Genomic DNA, 21,270 nt, shown 5'->3' with positions numbered 1-21,270 from the left:
TTATTATTATTACTATTATTAGTATTAAAGTATTATTAAAAGAGTATAAATTACTGGAACATTTTCCTGATTCCGTGTCGGACAGTCGTCAATTGCTTTGCAGATCGAATGTTACTTGCTACGGACACCAGGTGGTGCTATAGTTCTCACGAGAGTTTTTCCCACTGTGAACTATCTCGTCCTGAAACCAATCTTGTCCGTAAATGTAAACAGGGGCGCCACTGCTCCCACAGCACGTGCATGCTTCGTATGTATAGAAGCAACCCTTGTCTTTGTCTATCTGCTTTTGAACCCGGCGTTTTAGCTTGCTGAATGAGACCTTCTTTGGCTGTCCGTGTGGATGGGAAACGACAACAACTAATCGCTCTTTATCATTCGCGTCATGGTCCTTCACGTAGTTCTCTCGTATCTGTTTCCATAGTTTATTGAAATCTCTAATCATGATTCCTAGCTGAGTAGCCAATCCACGATCGCAGGTGGCGCCGGCCAACAAGGACAAATCTCCCGCTTCGTTGGCCCACAGCTTTTTCACTAGCTTGAAGCTCGTATAACCTCCATCCTGAGTGTCGTAGAAAACGAGGCACTCGGAATGCTCGGCTTCAGTTGCGTCATAGACAACGTGGGTGGCTGTGAAGACCTGGATAATCCAAGATTCTCTGTCCGCAGACTTTCCGTTTCCGCAAGCAGAGCAATAACATCTGATATCTTCATTGTCATCTTGATACACGTCTGCTATCCTGCCACTTCCAGATGTCTTGGTGCGCTCTCCTCTTTTCTCGTATGCCGGATAAATGGCGTTTTCTTTCCCTTGCCAGTTTCTTGGCCTCATTCGGCTGACGTAGCTAACGTCAATTTTGACCGTTAGATTGGCCATAGCTTTGATGAGGCTTAGAAGCTCGGGCTGCCTGTATTCTTGAGGAAGTACGGCGTCTGTCATTGCTCTGATATCAATATACATGCCATGAGATTTGTTACAGAGAGGTTCTTCTAACTCTGACTCGTCTTCATCACACACTTCCAATACTAACGTCTCATGAGTGCCTAGAATGAATATAAATAATAAATTTATTTTTAAATATAAAGCTCTATTAGAACCGTTAAGGGAAAGCCAATTTGTCTTGTGTACGTTTGCCCCCCCCCCCCCGGTCAAGTTGAATAAAACATGTAAAAACAAGGTGTGATAGGTAGTTCGCGTTGTTCCATAACTTTTCTGTGAATATCTCAATTTGTGTGTATGTGTACAAGTGACCCGCAAGGACAACCCAAAATGTAATTTTGTTTTTTTTTTTTTAGTGTGTGATCCTGGGACTTGGTGTATCTAGTTTAGTGGATGTGTGTCTGAGTGGTATACACTTCTTGACTATCTATCCAGAAGTCTCGAGCTCAAACCCGACTCGATCTGACTTGTATTAGATGAGCGCAGCACGTAAACATTCTTCCAGGTGCCACTTCCAACGCCCCAGGGGTCCTCAAAAGAGAGTGGACTAGAGTGCTTTAAGCATGCTCATGTCATGAAAGTTGTGCTCTACAAAAGTAATTTTAAAGTGACTTCATTTCTGAATAAAACTTACGACTTGAGTGCAAATATTTCTAACTTCTTCAAACCAATGCGCTCATCCTGGTGTTTTTAATTGTTAAAAGTATAGGTCTGAAAGAGGTACTTTTTGTTAACGTGAATCCAAATCAGAAATAATGTTTTAGGATATAATAATATATAATGTGACACGATTGTGCGTAAATTGAATTTCTTCAAACCTAGACCCTAAGAGGCGTTACAGCAAAGTTAGTCTAGAGATAAAGGGGGGGGGCAAATGCATTGTACAGCTTTTATCAACGTATGAACTGATTCTGTCAACAAATGTTAAAACGTCTAAATGTCCTCGACTAATTCCTAAAGACTTACCAAAGTCAAAGTCTTCTTCGGTCGCCATCAGAGTGTTGCTTTCTTCTTTATTGACTCCTGAAATTGAGGCATTCTTGTTATCTTATCTTATAAATTACAGACGTTACTTCAAAAAAAGATAATTACGTCCTACGCATTTTATATGTCAATCTAGTCATGCATGTAAATCAGCGACTTCAATTCTGCTGAGTTGTTGGCTGATTCAAACAACCCGTTCCGTCCGGTAAAAAGTTTGTACACGTTATTTCTCCCACACCCAATCTTGGATGAAGCTTAAACTTTTCTCATTTATATATTTTACCTGACAAAACAAAGGGTAATAAATTATTTTGTTCGGTATCTCGAACGAAGGTAAGAAATTGTACTTCACTAATGTGCTGGTATAAGTTGAGTTAGTCCCTTCTATAGAGAGAAAAGTTTGAAACTAACACTAGATAAACATAAAACCTATTTTCATAAGCACTTAGCCTGACACTGTGGTCAGTGTACTGGCTTGAGGAGGCTGACGAGGCTTGAGGAGGCTGACGAGGCTTGAGGAGGCTGACGAGGCTTAAGCACTCGAATTCGAATTCTGGTCGATCACCTTTTATTTTTTTTTACTATACATGCAGTTCAAAAGCGATAACCCAGACACCCCCTTCTTTCTTCCCCTACTTCTTTCCAACTGGTCCAGACAAGAGATAGGATCATAGCGTGCAGGGTATTGAAAAAGCTAAAAGCATGAAATTGCACCAAAAAAATCAATTGGTAAAAAGCAAAATCATAGACATAAATAAATATAGACTGGCCGAAGGAAGTAACTTCATGTAACTTGGAAACATGTATATCTATTGTATTCGGATTTCCGAATTATGAAAAATTGCATGATCTTCATTCTTAGAGATTAAACAAAACACTAGTGAACATATTGTAATACTTATATAGGTTATGGCTGAAATAGATATGAATACTTAACTTTTATACTGCTCATAAATGCTGTATAATAAAGTACACAAAATTGCAAGTCACAAATTTTCGTTTCATAAAACTCTTTAATCGGCCAGTCTATATTTATTTATGTCTATGAGCAAAATATAAAAAATTCTTACTTAAAAAAAAAAGTTTATCTAAAGGGGAAGAATTCCGTCCTTAAAACTATATCTACCAATAATGGACACGTTATTTTCCTTATTCGATATCAAACAAAATAATTAATTACCAATAATTAATTGACTTATGATTTTTAAAAATTGATTCATGTTTTGTTAAGTACAATAAATAATAGCTTTAAGTATCAACTTGATCGGAGAATGCGTGAGGGAGAAATAGCGTTAACAATTATTTAAGGGGACTAAACCCAACAAATTTAGCCATATATGTTAATACTGAAGTATTAGTTTCCCTTGTTGCTATTAAACAAATTAATGAATTGTGTTCGTGTGCGTAGGTGTAGGTGGGTGTATGTTTGAGTGTGTGCTACCGGCAGTGTGCGAAATGTCTGGCGTTTTTTAGGCATAGTACGAAATGATTCTCATTTTTCTATTTTGCTTAAACATTCTATACAATGACTAGTTCTGCGTCAAAACATGTGTAGATAAGGTTTTATTTAGAAAGGTATATTTATAAATTAAATATAAATGAGTGTCTTTATACCCTATGATTAGTGCAATTTCAATTTTTAAATGATCAAATAATTCTTCAAATCAACGAATCATGATTTAAAATACATTAGTAAATATAAAATTGTTTAAGTTTCCTCTAACTAAACTAAAATAACAAATCTAGAGATAGGAGGTGTGTGGCTACCAGTACTATGTACAGCAAAAGAGGATCAAAGTATTTCATACAACTCTTAAAAGCTTTGCTTGTTTCAGAATATTTTTATTAGTCTCTTCTTAAATACAAAAATAAAATCAATATAACAATACTTCAATCAGTTGTCTTAACTTATATAATGAAAGGGTAATTTTTAAAAAAAAATGCTGCTAAAGTAAAAGAAAGATGCGTCTACCACATGTTCTGTTTGTACTCGTTTTTATTTCATTAAAGTCAATGACGTAATATGTGTCAATATTATAGGGGGAAAAAAGAATTACGCTGAATCCTTGTTGAACAGGATCAATTTACAATGTGTTTTCCATGACTATCACAACAAAACGTTTTATCAGCTTTTATTCAATCAATATGAAGTCAAGGTGTTCCTTCTTAGTAGTTGTATTTACCTCGGTCACTTATTTGACATTTTATTTAACTTTACCTGCTACACAAAATGAAGCAATTTTTACCTAGTACAATGAAGTTGTCAAAAAGCATGTACAATTAGACAGTCGTAATTAAACAAATTCAACACTTTGAAGAACAAGACTAGATTATTTAGATTACTGACGAATAGAAATATTATTGCGAGAAATTTATATTACTAGTAAACGAATTTAAATCAACACTTCACACATTGCTTAAAGCAGTTGTAGTCATTCTATAGAACGCCTAGACATTCTATGCAATGTCTAGGCAAAATAGGAAATTAATAATTAATTTCGTACTTTGCCTGACGTTTTTACAGGTATTCTATAGAATGCCGGATTACGCACTTTGCTGGTTAGAATAAGTAATGAAACATCTGCACTTTGTCGTGCCCGTTCAATCTTTTGAAACTACTAGCAACCTATGTTACAATAAACTCCTGACACTGGGTCATTAAAACACTTTTAGTATCTGCGATAAATAAAAATCTATACATATAATTCTCTTCTTCCTCAAAAGTTTAAACAAGAAGTAAAGGAAAGATCACTCTCTTATTTCTGCGGATAGTCCACGAGAAAACAGAAGAGTAGTGTTCACACTACGGCTGGCTAACTGAGCGCTGGACTGTCGTTTCAATTTATCAAATCCTGCCCGCTCCCATCCCCCTTTGTTCTGTGGAAGGTTTGGACTTAAAAGTAAACTATCTTTAACTCTGACGGAACATTTGAAACATTGTCAAACATTTTACAAACAAATATTTTTCAAACACAAAACAGCAGCGCCGAACTTAACCATTGTGACTTAGAAGTCATGGAAAGAGATTAAGTAATCTACTATGTATATATATGTAAATAGCAGGTCCGTACTTAACCATTGTGACTTACAGGTCATGGAAAGAGATTAAGTAATCTACTATGTATATATATGTAAATAGCAGGTCCGTACTTAACCATTGTGACTTACAGGTCATGGAAAGAGATTAAGTAATCTACTATGTATATATATGTAAATAGCAGGTCCGTACTTAACCATTGTGACTTACAGGTCATGGAAAGAGATTAAGTAATCTACTATGTATATACATGTAAATAGCAGGTCCGTACTTCACCATTGTGACTTACAGGTCATGGAAAGAGATTAAGTAATCTACTATGTATATACATGTAAATAGCAGGTCCGTACTTAACCATTGTGACTTACAAGTCATGGAAAGAGATTAAGTAATCTACTATGTATATACATGTAAATAGCAGGGGGGTACTTAACCATTGTGACTTACAGGTCATGGAAAGAGATTAAGTAATCTACTATGTATATACATGTAAATAGCAGGGCCGTATTTAACCATTGTGGGGCCCTATGCAAAACGGATTTCGCGGGGCCAAGGTTGGGTAGAGTAGCGGACAATAAGTGAAATTTAAAAGAGTTTGTATTAGAAAGTAAATTCGTCTATGCATTTTATTCATTCTTAACTACGTACAGAATTACTTTACAAACCTTGCGTGTAGCAAAGTCATAGAGTATATCATAAAAATTCTGTTTCCTACATATATCCCGCTCAATAGCAAGAATTACCAAATATTTCAAACTATCTTTGAGAATTGTTGACCTCAAGTAATTCTTCATTAGTTTGAGGCGCGAAAAGCTTCTTTCATCAGATGACACAATTACGGCTGATGCACAATGCCGCGCGTAAGATTGGCGTTTTCAATATTGAATGACACACCAAAATGACAATTTTTGTCTATATATTTCCGTATATTTTATGGATTTTTTTTTGTATATTTTGGATTTGTATATTTTGCGATTTCAGGAGATTTCCAGGAGCTCCTCGTAAATCGACAGGAGGGCGCTGGAAATCTCTTTTAAATAATACAATGGTTTAATTTAATAATGTATACACCTTGAATTATGCGGGTCCTATGAAAGTGCGGGTCCTATGAATCTATATATATAATTCTCTTCTTCGCTCAAGAGTTTGGACGAAAGGAAGAAGTAAAGGAAAGATCACTCTTTTATTTCTGCGGATAGAGTTATCCCACGAACTTTACGAGCCTTGCTGTAGCGAAGTCTTACAGTGTATCATGAAAATTTTATTTCCTACATAGATAACGCTCAATAGCAACAATTATTGAATATTTCAATCTATCTACTAGAATTGTTGAGCTAAAGTAATTCTTCATTAGTTTGAGGCGCGAGAAGCTTCTTTCACCAGATTATACAATTACGGCTAATGCATAATGCCGTTTTTATTTATCGCCCGTAGAATAGGCGTTTTCCATATTGAATGACACCCCAAAATGACAATTTTTGTCTATATATTTCATGAGATTTGTATGAGTTTTCAAAAGATTTTTAATAATTTCCGGAGATTTCCATGACTTTTTCATATATTTTGCTATTTCAGGAGATTTCCAGGAGCTCCTGGAAAATCAGGCGGCCGCGAGAAATCTGTTATAAGTTATAAAATGGTTTAATTTAATAATTTACACATAGAATTAGTGCGGGTCCTATGAAAGTGTGGGTCCCACTGCTGTCGGATAGGTTGATGTGGCCTATGGCCGTCCCTGCAAAATAGCGGCGTATGCTACGCCGCCGGTCAACTAGTATATATATAATTCTCTTCGTCGCTCAAGAGTTTGGGCGAAAACAAGAAGTAAAGGAAAGATCACTCTCTTATTTCTGCGGATAGTCACCCCACGAAAAAACAAGAGGAGGGGGGGGGAGAACAATTACTCACCGGTCACTACGGATGGGCTGCCTGGTCATGCGATTTGCGCGCTGGACTGTCGTTTGGATTTATCAAACCCTGCCCGCTCCCATCCACTTTTGTCCTTCAACTCTGAAGGAACATCCGAAACATGTAAAACATTTTACAAACAAACATTTTACAAACACTAAATAGCAGCGCCGGACTTAACCATTGTGACCAAGAAGTCATGGAAAAAGAACAAGTAATCTACTATATATATTCACCCGTCACTAAATAGCAGGGCTGGAATTAACCATTGTGGAGCCCTATGTGAAACGGATTTCGCGGGGCCAAGGTTGGGTAGAGAAGCGGATAATAAGTGAAATTTAAGAGTTTGTATAAGAAAATACATTCGTCTATGCATTTTATTCATTCTTAACTACGTACAGAATTACTTTACAAACCTTGCGTGTAGCAAAGTCATACAGTATATCATAATAATTCTGTTTCATACATAGATCCCGCTCAATAGCAAGAATTACCAAATGTTTCAATCTATCTTTGAGAATTGTTGACCTCAAGTAATTCTTCATTAGTTTAAGGCGCGAGAAGCTTCTTTCACCAGATTACACAATTACGGCTAATGCATTATGCCGTTTTTATTTATCGCTCGTTGGATTGGCGTTCTCCATATTGAATGACACCCAAAAATGACAATTTTCGTCTATATATTCGTATATTTTAAGGACTTTTTCGTATCTTTTGCACTTTCGGGAGATTTCCAGGAGCTCTTGGTAAATCGACAGGAGGGCGCGGGAAATCTGTTTTAAGCTATAAAATGATTTATTTAATAATTTATACACCTTGGATTAGCGCGGGTCCTATGAAAGTGCGGATCCTATAAAAGTGTGGGCCCACTGCGGTCGCATAGGCTGCAGTGGCCTAAGGCCGGCCCTGCAAAATAGCGGCGTATGCTACGCCGCCGGTCGACTAGTATTACTATAATAAGACAAATCTGTAGAAATATCCATCTATTTGTTTTCTATCAATAAATCCTGGTAAAAGATACATAGAAATGGAGCAAAACGGTTGACAGATTGTGTGTGGTCCCCCAAAAGTTAACAGATTACGGGCGAGGTTAAGATGAAGGTCTTTTTTCTTGTAACAAAACCCAATATTTTCTGTGTAACAAACTCAGTATTTTCTCTGTAACAAAACCCAGTATTTTGCCGGGTTACACTGCTATACATTGCCCATGGTTAGTGGACATTAAGAAATAGTTTAGCAGTAGACAACTAGTGTTGTAATTTGCAATAACGTTACAACGGCTTGCCTCTTAAAATAAAACGGACAGAGAGATTTGGTTGAGCACTTCTTTACAACATTCCCAGGGCACAGGTCTTGGGTTAAATGATCAAGTTTAAGAGACCCAACTTTCTACAGCTAAACTGATAGTATTATAGAGATCTAGAAAACAAATTAACTATATACTTACTGTCTTTATAGACTCTTTGATACATTATTCTACTCTCAGTAATGACTCATTCCATCAGATCTTTGGATACTAATGTCAGCAGATTAACACACAACTCTGTTCTCTATTGATTGCAGTTTTATTGATTTATTGAACCAATCCATTGAGCCGAAATAGATTTCTCCGGGGGAATAGAATGTTTTAAATGTGTCTTTTATTTGAGGCATAAAATCGAAACTATAACAGATCTCGTTTCAAAGAACAATCTCAGAAGATTTGTTTTGGATTTTGTAAAAGAATTTCTCGTTTTTAAAATAAGAGGAATGTAAGAATAATCTCCTTTTTTTTTTCTCCTCCCATCTCTCTCTCTCTCTTCTTTTCCTTTTGTTCATCGCCCTTCTATCATTCTCTTCCCATCTCTCTCCACACTCTCTCACTCTCTTTTCTCTTCCCCTTTATACTCTCGCCTCTCTCTCTCTTTCCTCTTTCTTTCTTCCTATCTCTCTCCCTCTCTCTTTCACTGGCTATACTTCTGCGCAGAATATAAATGTATTCAGTAGACCTGAAAACAGATAAATTACAAATCATTTATATTTATATGTGTATTATTACTGTATTGTGGTACAGTATACAATTCATATAAGTAAATATTAGATTATATTTATGGTATTTACTGTTGTTTAAAATAGCCAACAATGCTACATACATGTAATATAATAAATAAAGGTGATTTTTTTGTGTGCAAAAAGCGACTTCCAAGCTGTAAATAATCATACCATTGAATTTTCTCTCTCATGTCTAGTTTTAAGGACCTGAACGTGACGGACGGACAGAAAGAACATACAAAACTAAGAGCGGCTTTTCCCATTTTGAAGGTCGCTAAAATGAATTAATTAGTTATATGTTTGTTGTTTTACCTGAGTGAGCCTGATTCTCTTATCTTAGTGTATCTCTTTATCTTAGTGTAAAAAAAGTAGATAAAGATTAGCATGAAAAGAATATTTAATATATATATATATATAATTCTCTACGTGTCTCAACCATGCGGTTCACCACGATGAAAAAGTCATGGAAAGATAACTCTTTTATTTCTGCAAGTCGGACTAGAGTTATCCCACTTAACTTTCGCAGTGACAGAGAGCGAGGCTCAGAAAAAAAAGAGGGGGGGGGGGCTCGTTATAAAATAAAAAAAAGATAACAGTTAGGCTCAACGTCACACGCGCACACACATATACCTACTATAGACACTCATATATATGTTTGTGTGTGTGTGTGTGTTTACTTTTTGTTGACTTCTTTTAGTCGTAGAAAGACTTTGCTTCATCTCATTGAAAACTTTGTCATGTGACTGTAGAGTCCTGTTCTGGAGAGAGATTCACGCACACACTTAGTGCACCTAATGGTGGCTGGGATAGCCAGACATTTTCATTCGTTTGGCAAGATGTTTCTTACCGTTTTTCGGTAAAAACCTGGAGCCTTTGATGGGGAGTTTTACCACTTTTTCTTCCAGAGCTGAGACTAATGCTTTTTGCAACGTTCATAGCTTTCGTAAAAAATAATAACAATTAATTACCGTTAATATTTATTAACTGGGGGCAAGGTGGTTAAGCGGTAAAGCGTTTGGCTTCCGAACCGGGGGTGCCGGGTTCGAATTCTGGTGAAGACTGGGACCCTTAGGCGCCTCTGAGTCCACCCAGCTCTAATGGATACCTGACATTAGTTGGGGAAAAGTAAAGGTGTTTGGTCGTTGTGCTGGCCACATGGCACCCGCGTTAACCGTGGGCCACATAAACAAATGGCATGTACATATAAAATTGTTCTACATTGTGTTAAAATGTGTTCTACAGTGTGTTTAAAATTGTTTGTGTTTCTTCGGCGTGTTAAAATAGAAGCATAGAGGCACTTCCGAAATTGTTTATAAAATTGTGTTCAGTCGACAAAGTGTTCGCTAGACGAATTAATAACAATCTAAAAATTCTAAAGTATAATTGGAAAACCAAGGGAGATTAGACATATACATTTGGATATTACGTTTTTGTCATTGATTCACTCCCTTTTAGCCTACATTCACTAACCTGACACAGTAGCAATGACTTAAACATTGCTACCCAAGGTTAGGTCGACACGACATTCTCAAGAAGCTACTGTGGAAATCATGAACAACTATATAAAATACCAGTACTAGATTAATAGGAAATCTTTTTTTTTTCGGTAATATCTCTGTAAATGTTTATTTTTTATCGTTAATAGAGTAAACAAATATTATTTCAATAGTTCTTGAACATTATATATACTGGTTAAACTGGTTTTTATAATGCATAATGGTTAATATGAACCACAATTTGGGTATTACTAGAACTATATATTCTTTATAGCGAATCATGACACTCATAAGAATATGTCAAGCAAGATGTGTCAAGTATTATACAGCCAGTAATGTAATAAAAACAATTTTCATAGCCAGACGCATAATAGGCTACAGACTTTAAAAAAAAACACATTGAAATAATATTTTAAAAAAAAGCTTATTCGTAGTGTAACTTGTATCAATTAGTTTACATCAGTCATGTAATTACATTTGTAATAGATCTAGACTTTAGACCAACAAGAATAAATCTATGCGATTAATTATATTTTTACCTATTGTTTTTGTTTAGCGCTATTTTATGTTTTTAGCGTTCTCACTACACTATGATCTTATCATTTATCTAGACCAGTTGGGAAAATGGGGGGAGGGGAGAGAAAGGGATATCTGAGTGGATTTAACCGTAATTGATTTTTAAAAGCATTTACAAAAAAAAGGAGGGGGAGACGGCCTGAATTCGAACTCATAACACACACCTCCTCGGGTCGACGTGCTAACCACTCTGCTAGTGAGATACTTATAAATAGAGAAGATTGTATAGCTGTATATTGTTTGTTTCAATTTAGAGCGGCGACACAATAAAGGGGACTAATTCAGCTTATACCACCACCTCAGTCAAGTACAGTGTCTTTCACTTGTTTAAGATACCAAACAAAATAATTAATTACCAATAGTTAATTAACTAATTGCTTTTTTAATATTGGTTCTTGTGTTTTCAGGTAATAGGGACAATTACGTAAAATTGATCCGATGTTGGGTGTCAGATAAATAACGTCTACAAACGTTTACCAGAGTGAGTTGATCTAAACGTTGAACAAAAAAAAAAGTAGTTACTAACCAGAACACTTCTACAATTAGTAAATTACTAGTCGACCGATTATAACTTATAACAGATTTCCCGCGGCCTCCTGTCGAGCTCCTGGAAATCTCCTGATATGGCAAAATATACGAAAAAGTCCTGGAAATATCCGGAAATTAAATTATTAAAATCTTTTGAAAACTCATACAAATCTCCTGACGGGTGAATACTACTTGTCCCCCCCCCTCTTTTCTCTTCGTAGGGTAACTCTAGTCCGACTTGCAGAAATAAAAGAGTGATCTTTCCTTTACTTCTTGTCCAAACTCTTGAGCCATGAAGAGAATTATATAGAGAGAGATACTTATATAAAAACAAATAATAAGGCGTGTCTTCGAGTCCGAAGATTTGTGAAGAATGCAGTATTTCCTGTGGCTGCGCAGCCCCAGCTGTGATATACAGATTTTGCCACATCCAGGGCAAGCATAACCATTGTCCGCAGGTGGTCGATTTAGATTCTCTTTTCGCCGCCTGCCTTTGTCCTCGGCAGCGGATTTTCTTTTGGTCTCAAATAATACATGGAACGAAATACATGTAACGGGAATTATTTTAATCCCACTTTTTCAAACGAGTCCAAACTTGTGGCCTGCACAATTCTAGCAAGCTTTCAGGTCTGTAGTCTCCCGGGTACGATATTCTGCCTCAACGTGACACCCTGGTGGAAACGTTTACTTGAGGAAGTGATTAGGCTAAATGAATAGCAAAACAAAACTGTGGGGATGTCCAATGGAATGCGAGAGCTTTCCCATTGCACGGTGCGTAGTTGAAAGAAAGCTACCACGTCCCTTTCGATAATCCATGCGCCGTTCCTCAAGGGACCGTTACACTAATGGCGAATCCTGCACGGTTAGCTTGGTACAACATAGGAAAATGGTGGAGGTTCCCAATGTACACGGCCTTCGGCCATGCATTCTAGTCCATGGCCCGGAGTGCTAGATAATCGGAAATAGCAATGCTTTATATAGCCATTGACTTGGATCTCTTCCAGACAGAACGGTTGTTCAAGTAGGTTTACACACTGTTTTTTGCCAATGATTTTACCAGCAGCATTTAGGACTCTATAAAGTTTATTTTTATTTTTAGTGCTCAGATTGCCATACCAGGCAGTGATATTGAAACTTAAAATATTGCAGATGTGAGCGTGATAAAACATAGCCAAGGCCTTTTCTCTAACATTAAGCGAGGACAGTTTTCGTAATCGTAATCTTTGCTGCCCTTTTTTGCTGATATAATCAGTATTTGCAGTAAAATTTAGTTTATTGTCTAGGAATAGGAACCATACATGCAGTGGATGATGGACTAGAACAGGATGAGCAAACTACGGCCCCCTGGCCAACTCCGGCCCACAGAAAGGTTCAATCCGGCCCGCCACATGTTTAATAAAACTAATTTAAAATAACTTCTGATGAATTGAACAAGCGTATTAAACCGTTATCATTGTTCATGAACATTTCCTCAGACAAATGACTGTTAAGTTCATGTTTCTTCTTTTTTTTTTCACTGTGTTTACTCATAAACATTTCCAAATCTAAAATGGCGAATACAACAAAGTGCAGCTGATTCAGAGCGTCGATGTTTAAAGATATAGTGATGGGGATGTACCGTTTCATTAATCGTAAAGACAGACCCTGTCTTATCTGCCAACGTAACCGAGGCCATTTATAATTTCTAGTCTCTTCTTGTCTCAACACAGTGACACACTCTTTAGACATCCTTGACTGACAACGAAAGAAAACATAATTGAACTGAAATCGTGAAGGAACACCTGCAGCCTAATTAAACTCCAGTCTATAATATTTTATGTATTGTTCCGTAAGGTTGGTATTGTCGGAAGTGGCAATAGGGCTACCTATAAAAGGTTTTCATAGCATTGCGTCTCAAGTAGCCTCTGACAACCAGTCCAAGACTGTAAGACTAATCCATCACCCAACTATTGTTGTTGATTCTGAAGAGCTCATGTCACGCTTGCGTGTATTACTCATAGACATAAATATAGTATTACTATAAAACGTTTGTATTGAATTAAAGCTGCTCTAGTCATCACTTTAACAATGCTGAGCGTAGGCTGGAAGACATGTTTAAGAACGTAACATATTGCACTCCTCCTAAATCTTCGGGCTCAAAGTAAAGACTTCATTGAATTAGGTAAACACTTTTAGACGAACACTTTTAGTTGAACACAGTTCATGAATGGTGTGATTGTAAAAGGGACAGACATTCTCCGGGACATAACAAAGTCATGTTTATGTTTCATTTTGAATGGCGCTGACAAATCTTCATAAACACGAATTCGTATTGTTATACTTGTATAAAAGCTATTGTGCGAGACCAACCATGCTATTTGTATATTAAATACCTGCCATAATATACGCCCTAGTCTTACAACCATAGACTTATATATTATACTAGACTGGAAACCGGAAATAAATTCTTATCCGCGACTGATCGATTCACAGACCTATACATATATAGATTTTTATGTACGTAAACTCTTATTTTGGAGTCGCCCCAATCAATCTTTTCTGTCTTAGAAAAGTAATGATCTTTAGTTTTCAAAGTTTAGAAATAATGCAAAATCATTTCTCGGATATTCACGCAAATATATGAAACAAAGCCATTTCCTGTTTGTTTCCATTGAGATAATGTTTCAAAAATCATAGACTGAAATAATTCATGTTGATTTAAATCATCTTTAGTACATTTAAATAGATTGATTAACTAGATCTTTCGAGAATATGTATCTAAAAATTGCAAAATAATAATTATGAGACGAGAGTACGCTTATTTTTGAAGTTCTATTACTAGATCTAGATCTAAAAATTAAATTATATGTTACATAGGTTAGGGTGGGAAAAAAAACAACACAACTTTACTTCTTTTAACTACTTTACAAAACAACGCCTTGATCCAACTTTCTAAAAAAATTTTCATGACATTTTTTGTTGTGTTAAAAAATCTCCATGTCCAGAGTAGTATATATAAGTCTATGCTTACAACACTCACACCCACCCCGACAACCAGAACTCTCTAAGCAAATTTTTTTTTAAGCATAGTAATTAATTGAAGGTACAACAATACCTCACGGCATGTGAAGACATGTCAATGGCATAGACAGCACCGCCCCCCTAATTACACATATATTCACAGCTGTCAACCAACACAGAGAGCGAGAGTGAGAGAAAGAGAGAGAGAGAGAACAAGAAGAATAACAGCCCCAAACATTAGTTTCCCCAGCGCAGACGTGGAATGCTTCGCGGATTTAAAAAAAAGTTTCTGCGTTGACTTCCAGTGTGACCAAAAAATTGTTTTCTTGAGTGTGTAGTGTCAAGCAACGAATCAAAAGAAACACTTTTTTTTTTAAACAGTGGAGGTTAAGCTAATAAATAAGACAAGAAACGATTGCTTCTAAACCAATAATGGGAACATGATTTGAAGGCTAAGAAAACCATTTTAAACACAAGCGCTATAGTAGGAACAGACACACTATAACAAACACACACACACACACACACACGTTATTCTAGTTCTGAAAAACTATTTCAAATAGAACTAAATCTAACGCATGCGTATTCAAATACGTATCAAGCGTTATTATAACTCTTATTATGAGAGTGTTAAACAAGCAAAATAAAAATATATAATATAGACCATATTACCCACAATTAAAGCTTATTTATAACCACCATATCTCTCAGTACTGTAGGATGTATTTCCCCTTTTTGATATCAAGCAAAATAATTAAATACCAATAATTAATTGACTAAAGGTTTTTTTTAAGGATTCGCGTGTAAAGTTTCAACTTGTTTGTTTGTTTTGTTTGTTGTAAAATGTTTGACATGTTTCGGATGTTCCTTCAGAGTTGAAGATAGTTTACTTCCTAGTCCAAACCTCCCGCAGGACGACGGGGGCTGGGAGCGGGCAGGATTTGAACCCTCGACCATCGGTAAATCCGAACGACAGTCCAGCGCGCAAACCGCACGACCAGGCAGCCACTTGATCCGAGAACGAGTGTGTGAGAACTAGCACCCAGACTGACAGATCGAGTGAGTTGATTGAGGCTTAGATACGTAAATCTCGGTGATCTTCTCTATCTTTACACTGTGAGAAAGAAGAAAGAAAAATAAAAGAATGGCCATAATTTGACGAAGGAAGAAGACCATCACATTAGAAGATGGGAGATTACTTGAAGACCTTCAAATTAGAAGTTGGGAGATTACTTGAAGACCATCACATTAGAAGATGGGAGATTACTTGAAGACCTTCACATTAGAAGATGGGAGATTACTTGAAGACCTTCACATTAGAAGATGGAAGATTACTTGAAGACCTTCACATTAGAAGATGGAAGATTACTTGAAGACCTTCACATTAGAAGATAGAAGATTACTTGAAGACCTTCACATTAGAAGATAGAAGATTACTTAAAAACCATCGCATTGGAAGATAACTTGAAGACCATATGCCCCACTAAGGCTACTTAAAGAGTTCACGTAGTCGCCATTCTGTCGTGCAGACGGTTTTATTTCTTTTAATTTACTTTTTGGGGGGTTCTCGAATCATGGAACTATATTAAAGAAACAGCTTCGTCGAAACAGGGTCTTTACAATTTTCTTGCTCACCCTGCATTGCCTATAAAAGAGTAATGATTTTAGGCCTCGGCTGCGCGCAATTTACTCGTGTTGATTAGAATATTTTGTGGCTCTTTTCAAACAGATATTTTAAAAAATTTCATCCCTTTTCAGACTATAACGTGTTAAAATAGGAGAGAGTCATTACTTGGCATGTACCAATGACATATCGGGCTCGTGTCATCAATACAGTGGAATCGACGTAGAGGTTAGCATGCTTATAGTCTTCATTTCCTAGGACAAATGTCGACTAGCTCACCGTTACATGAAGGGAAAGAACGGCACATTTAGAACCAAATATCTCAATACAGTACGATTTGTTTCTATTTTTTTTCTTATCAATCAAATTAATTTATTAGCACTGATCATTAAATTTAAGGATTAATTTTTTGATAGATTCATGTATTGTTAGGAGCAATGAATCATCATCATCATCATCATTCCTTTGGGTTCCTCATGGAACATAGGGCCTCGACAAACACACGCCACTCTCCACGGTCTCTTGCTAGTTTTTTGATGATTTCCCAGCTCTTCCCGGTCCTCTCGGCTTCTTCTAGTACATTGCGTCGCCATGTTCTTTTTGGTCTTCCTCTGCGTCTTGTTCCCTGGGGGTTCCACTCTAAGGCCTGCCTAGCTCTGTTGCTGGTATCTTTTCTAAGGGTGTGACCTATCCATCTCCACTTCCTCTCAAGAATATGCACTTCTATATTTGTCTGTCCACTCATCTCCCACAGTTTGGTGTTGAGCAATGAATAGCTGTGCAAAATTTCAACATGATCCGAGAATGGGAAGTGGGAGAAAAAACGTCTTCAAAATTTGTACCAGACAGCCGGAGTGAGTTGATATAAGCTTTGTAGAAAGAGTGAGCTGTTTATTGAATTCATTGTATCCTTACTTTATATCTTGACTTGTATTATCCAATCATCTCATTAAATTACTAATTTATTATTCTACTGACTGTGTCATTGGAATCATCGAAGACTTAGCTGGCTCACTCCGTTCATGACCCCTGGGTATTGGGTATCTAGGAGTTGATTTTCCGTGCTGCCTTCAGGCGCTCAGTAAACACAACTCTGCCCAAGTCGAACCTCGAGCTCCCTTCTAGGTAGCCAAGCCAAGCCAAGTTCAAGCGCACTTAGCCTCTCAACCACGCTTCCCAAATTTTTTTATTTTTTTAAGGTATATGTGCTCTTTTTAGCACTGCGAAATCAAATTTTCTGAGAACTTCTATTGTAGCACATAATAATTTGAATATGGAGGAAGCATTAGAATTTCACTCTCTCACTTACAATGTATTTCAAAAACGATTGGGCAACTAACAGGGCCGGTCCTACATATTGCGGGGCATTATGCAAAACGGATTGCGTGGGGCCCAGTCTGGGTAAGGATAAGGATAATAAGTGAACATTAAGATTTTGTATTAGAAAATAGATTTGTCTTTGCATTTTATTCGTACTTTACCAAGTACGAAATCACTGTCAAATTAACTTTACGAGCTATCTACAGTAGATTGTAGTTTTCCAACAAAATGCCGATAAACATTTAGATCTGCTTTTTTACATTTACTATCAACTAGCCAGTGATTATTAAAGTAAATTAAATATTGGAACTTATTGTTTTGATTAAAATTCACGTTATTATTACATTTTTATTTAATGAAAGCTGACATTGCCGGTTTTCTTTTAAATCGCGAGTAGGATTGAGGTATATTTTGCAATTTCAGTAGAATTCCAGGAGCCCTTTAATAATAAGTTTAAAATGGTTTGATTTACACCTAGATTTCGCGCGGGGCCTATGGAAGTGAAGGGCCTACTGCGGCCGCATAGGTTGCAGTGGCCTAAGACCGACCCTGGCAACTAACTATCGGGAATCAAGGAGATTTGATACAGAGATCAACAGCCACACATCGAGATATTGTCAAAACTACAGACAATTCTTTTTCTGGTTTGCAACCTTGAAGTCCAGCCTAGCGTCCTTGACATTGTTTAGTTTATCATGAAAATGACCACTATCAGTGTCTAGACCAATGGTCTTCAACTTAGTTTTTTTACTATCCTTAACCTTTTCGTACATTTACTCTTTAAAAATTCCACCATCGCCATTACAATGTTCCCCGTTAGAAAGGAAACGTGGGAAGCCAAATTTAAATACACATTTTTGTTGGTTCTCGAGCTTTCACTAATATGGTTAATTTTAAAACTATTTTTTTAAATTATGCAAAATAACTTACTGTCAGGGTTGTGTTAAAGCCTTAGCTCGTTTGCCCGGGCCCCTGACATTCAACAGACACCTTCGTGCTCGCAATAAACAGTCAACGAGATATTAACAATATAAATGTTTAGTGAGATGAATAGACTTTATGATGACAAAGTGATAAAGTAATATCCTTGTAGTTACACGTTTTACAACATAATTGTTATATTACTGAAATAATCATTCTCCACCTTGCTGTCCCACTACGTAGCACATTAATGTCCACAATCACAACAAAACACACTGCTGACTCGACTCTAGTATGATAGACTTCGAATCCCATACTAACTCCCTGTAGAGACAAAAGTAAAGACAAACTAAAAAGGTCTAGTATACTATGGCATCGAAACAACTGCGAAATGCAGTCATGCCTTAGATACTCACCCTAAACAGGGGAACACAGAAGAATCTCAACAAACGTTACACCAGCATAACAAAACCACTCCATAAACTTACAAGCAAGGCAACAAAGAAAGTGCGTTCAAAAATTGTGCACTTAATAAACATTGGTGCTATAATACCATAACCTACGCACTGACACTTACTTTGTCATAATTTTCTTATTCCCGCCAACAATGCTGCTCCCTTTGAAATTGTTGAACATTGCTATTTGTATGTTTAAAATTAGACCTAAATTAAGTTTTATAAGTTGTATTATTGATGAATATACTAAAAAATAAAAAGAACAATAGCAGTCAGGAACCTTGTGCCTCATACAGTTTGGCAATATTAGAAATGCCAGGCTTTAAATTAGTCAAATCCAGGCCAAGTCTCGTCTAGTGGTTATACAGTTACATCCAGTCTATTTCTTTGCTTACTTATTATTGAAGTAAAAACCAACAGAGGAGATTGATTTTATCTATTCAAACTCGAGTTGGTTGTTTATTTTAATTGTAAATATAGCGGGTCTCGGGTTCGAATGCTGGTGAAAACTGGGATTTTTAGTTTCGGGATCTTGAGGGCGCCTTTGAGTCCGCCCAGCTCTATTGAGGGAAAGTTGGCTCATTAGTTGGGAAAAGTTAAAGGCGGTTGGTCGTTGTGCTGGTCACATGACACACTCGTTAACTGTGAGCCACAGAAACAGATGACCTTTACATCATCTGCCCTATAGACCACAAGGTCTGAAAGGGGAACTTAACTTACTTTATTTTATCTGGGACCAAGTCTCAGTGCTGCTTTTGTGCTTTCCGCAAACAGCTGCCATGACTCAATAGTTGGATGCATAGAAGTTGGGACTAATCGGGGATTTCCTTTAGTCACCTAACGGTAAATTCAAAAGTTAGAAAGAAAATAGCTACAAAACAGATTTACGGAAAAATAGACCCAAGTCAGACTTTTTTGTACTTCTATCGACATTGGACTGTGGCTTCCTTTTGAAATAAATAGTTATATTCGCAACGAGGCAGTTTTAACTTAGTGTGTTATGTTAGTTGTATCTGTTAGTTGTATCTGTTAGTTGTATCTGTTAGTTGTATCTGTTAGTTGTTTCGTCATCTTATCATCATTTACAATATTAACTACTCGATTTCGCATTGAATTTACAATCAGCCGAATCTCAACACAGCTCAGCTCGAGTCGGATTCGAACACGAATCCTTCGGGTAGCTAGCCAATCAGCTTAGGCTACTCAAGCGCACATCTCATGTGTGGCGAAATTTCTCAAAACGTATGAAAACGATATTCGGTATTAAATTACCAGAATTTAGTGTCACAATACAAAAATAGATTCTTGAAACTGGGTTGAAGAAAGTGCCCACACAGTGACTTATCTAATCTCACTTCAATGCGATGCAGGTTGGTGAAATAAAAATCAAAACAAAATAAGCAAATTATTTTTAAAAAAGCTATCTAAAGTGACAAACTCCACATTTACAGCTTATCAATAACGTAGAATTTATATTCCTTTTTTGATATGAAACAAAGTAATTAATTACCAATAATTAATTGACTAATTGGTTAATTGTTTAAATTGATTCATGTTTTGTTAGGTACAATAAATAATTGTGGAAATTTCAACTTCATCCATAAATGGGTATCTAGGAGTTGGTTTTCCGTGCTGCCTTTGGGATAGAAAACGTGTACAATTATCTAAGCGGACGAAACCCCATATGATTGGCCATATCTCTGAATACTGAGGGATTAATTTCTCTTGTTTTTATGAAACACAATAACAAATTACCAGTAATTAATTGACTTATTGGTTATTTTAAAAATCATTCTTATTTGTTAGGGGCAATAACTGTGTACAATTTCAACGTGGTTCAAGAATGGATGTGGGAGAAATAACGTGTTCAAAATTTTTACCTGACAGAAAGACAGAGTTGATATAACAAAAGTATCTCCAAGTGATTCAATGCAATAACGTAAATTTTATTGAAAGAACTGTATTTGTTGAAACTAGAATCATAGGCTCAAACTCTGAAGCTCCTTCAGAAATGACCGACGTCCCATATAGCACCTAGGAAGTTTTTTACCCAGAGATTTCTATGAGCGTAGATAAAGACACATTTCTCGTTCCATATGCTAGGACAAATTTGTACAAATGCTCCTTCTTCTTTAGTGCTATTAGAGCATGGAATGGGTAGCCTGAGCCAGCCATTAAAATCAATGACTTGGCAGACATGACTTTACACACCCATTGTCAAATGATACATATATATATATATTCTTTCTGTTATCATTATCTCATCTTTTTTTTTATGACAAAAATCACTTTCGCTAACGATTGAATATTGCAATAATTAAAAAAAGAAATTAATTAAACCTTTATTTGCATACCTTTATATTAGTAACATACTCCATGATGTAAATGGCATCCATATAAATACTTCTATCAAATATTATATACATATCAAACAACATAATTCTATCTCAATA

The 21,270-nt window shown here is 36.4% G+C and overlaps 1 protein-coding gene across 4 annotated transcripts in view; it reads right to left on the bottom strand.

Annotated features, from left to right (window-relative positions):
• LOC106054553 (uncharacterized) overlaps window positions 1–21,270 on the bottom strand; it is a 93,752-nt gene continuing 72,482 nt past the window's right edge. For 3 of the 4 annotated variants that reach the window (XM_056038612.1, XM_056038613.1, XM_056038614.1), the window contains exons 4-5: window positions 1,904–1,960; window positions 1–1,041 (exon numbers count right to left, since the gene is read on the bottom strand). In XM_056038612.1, coding sequence (XP_055894587.1) covers window positions 119–1,041; window positions 1,904–1,931 — 951 coding nt within the window. In that variant the 5' untranslated portion in view covers window positions 1,932–1,960 and the 3' untranslated portion in view covers window positions 1–118. Of the gene's footprint in view, window positions 1,042–1,903; window positions 1,961–8,313; window positions 8,855–18,778; window positions 18,929–21,270 lie in introns of those variants that run through there. The other variant, XM_056038611.1, reaches the window with a different exon arrangement.

This window comes from Biomphalaria glabrata, chromosome 8 (genome assembly GCF_947242115.1).
Source record: "Biomphalaria glabrata chromosome 8, xgBioGlab47.1, whole genome shotgun sequence".
In the NCBI taxonomy this organism is placed as follows: domain Eukaryota; kingdom Metazoa; phylum Mollusca; class Gastropoda; family Planorbidae; genus Biomphalaria; species Biomphalaria glabrata.
Note: the sequence above shows the minus strand (reverse complement) of the source record. Positions and strands in the feature narration are given on the sequence as shown.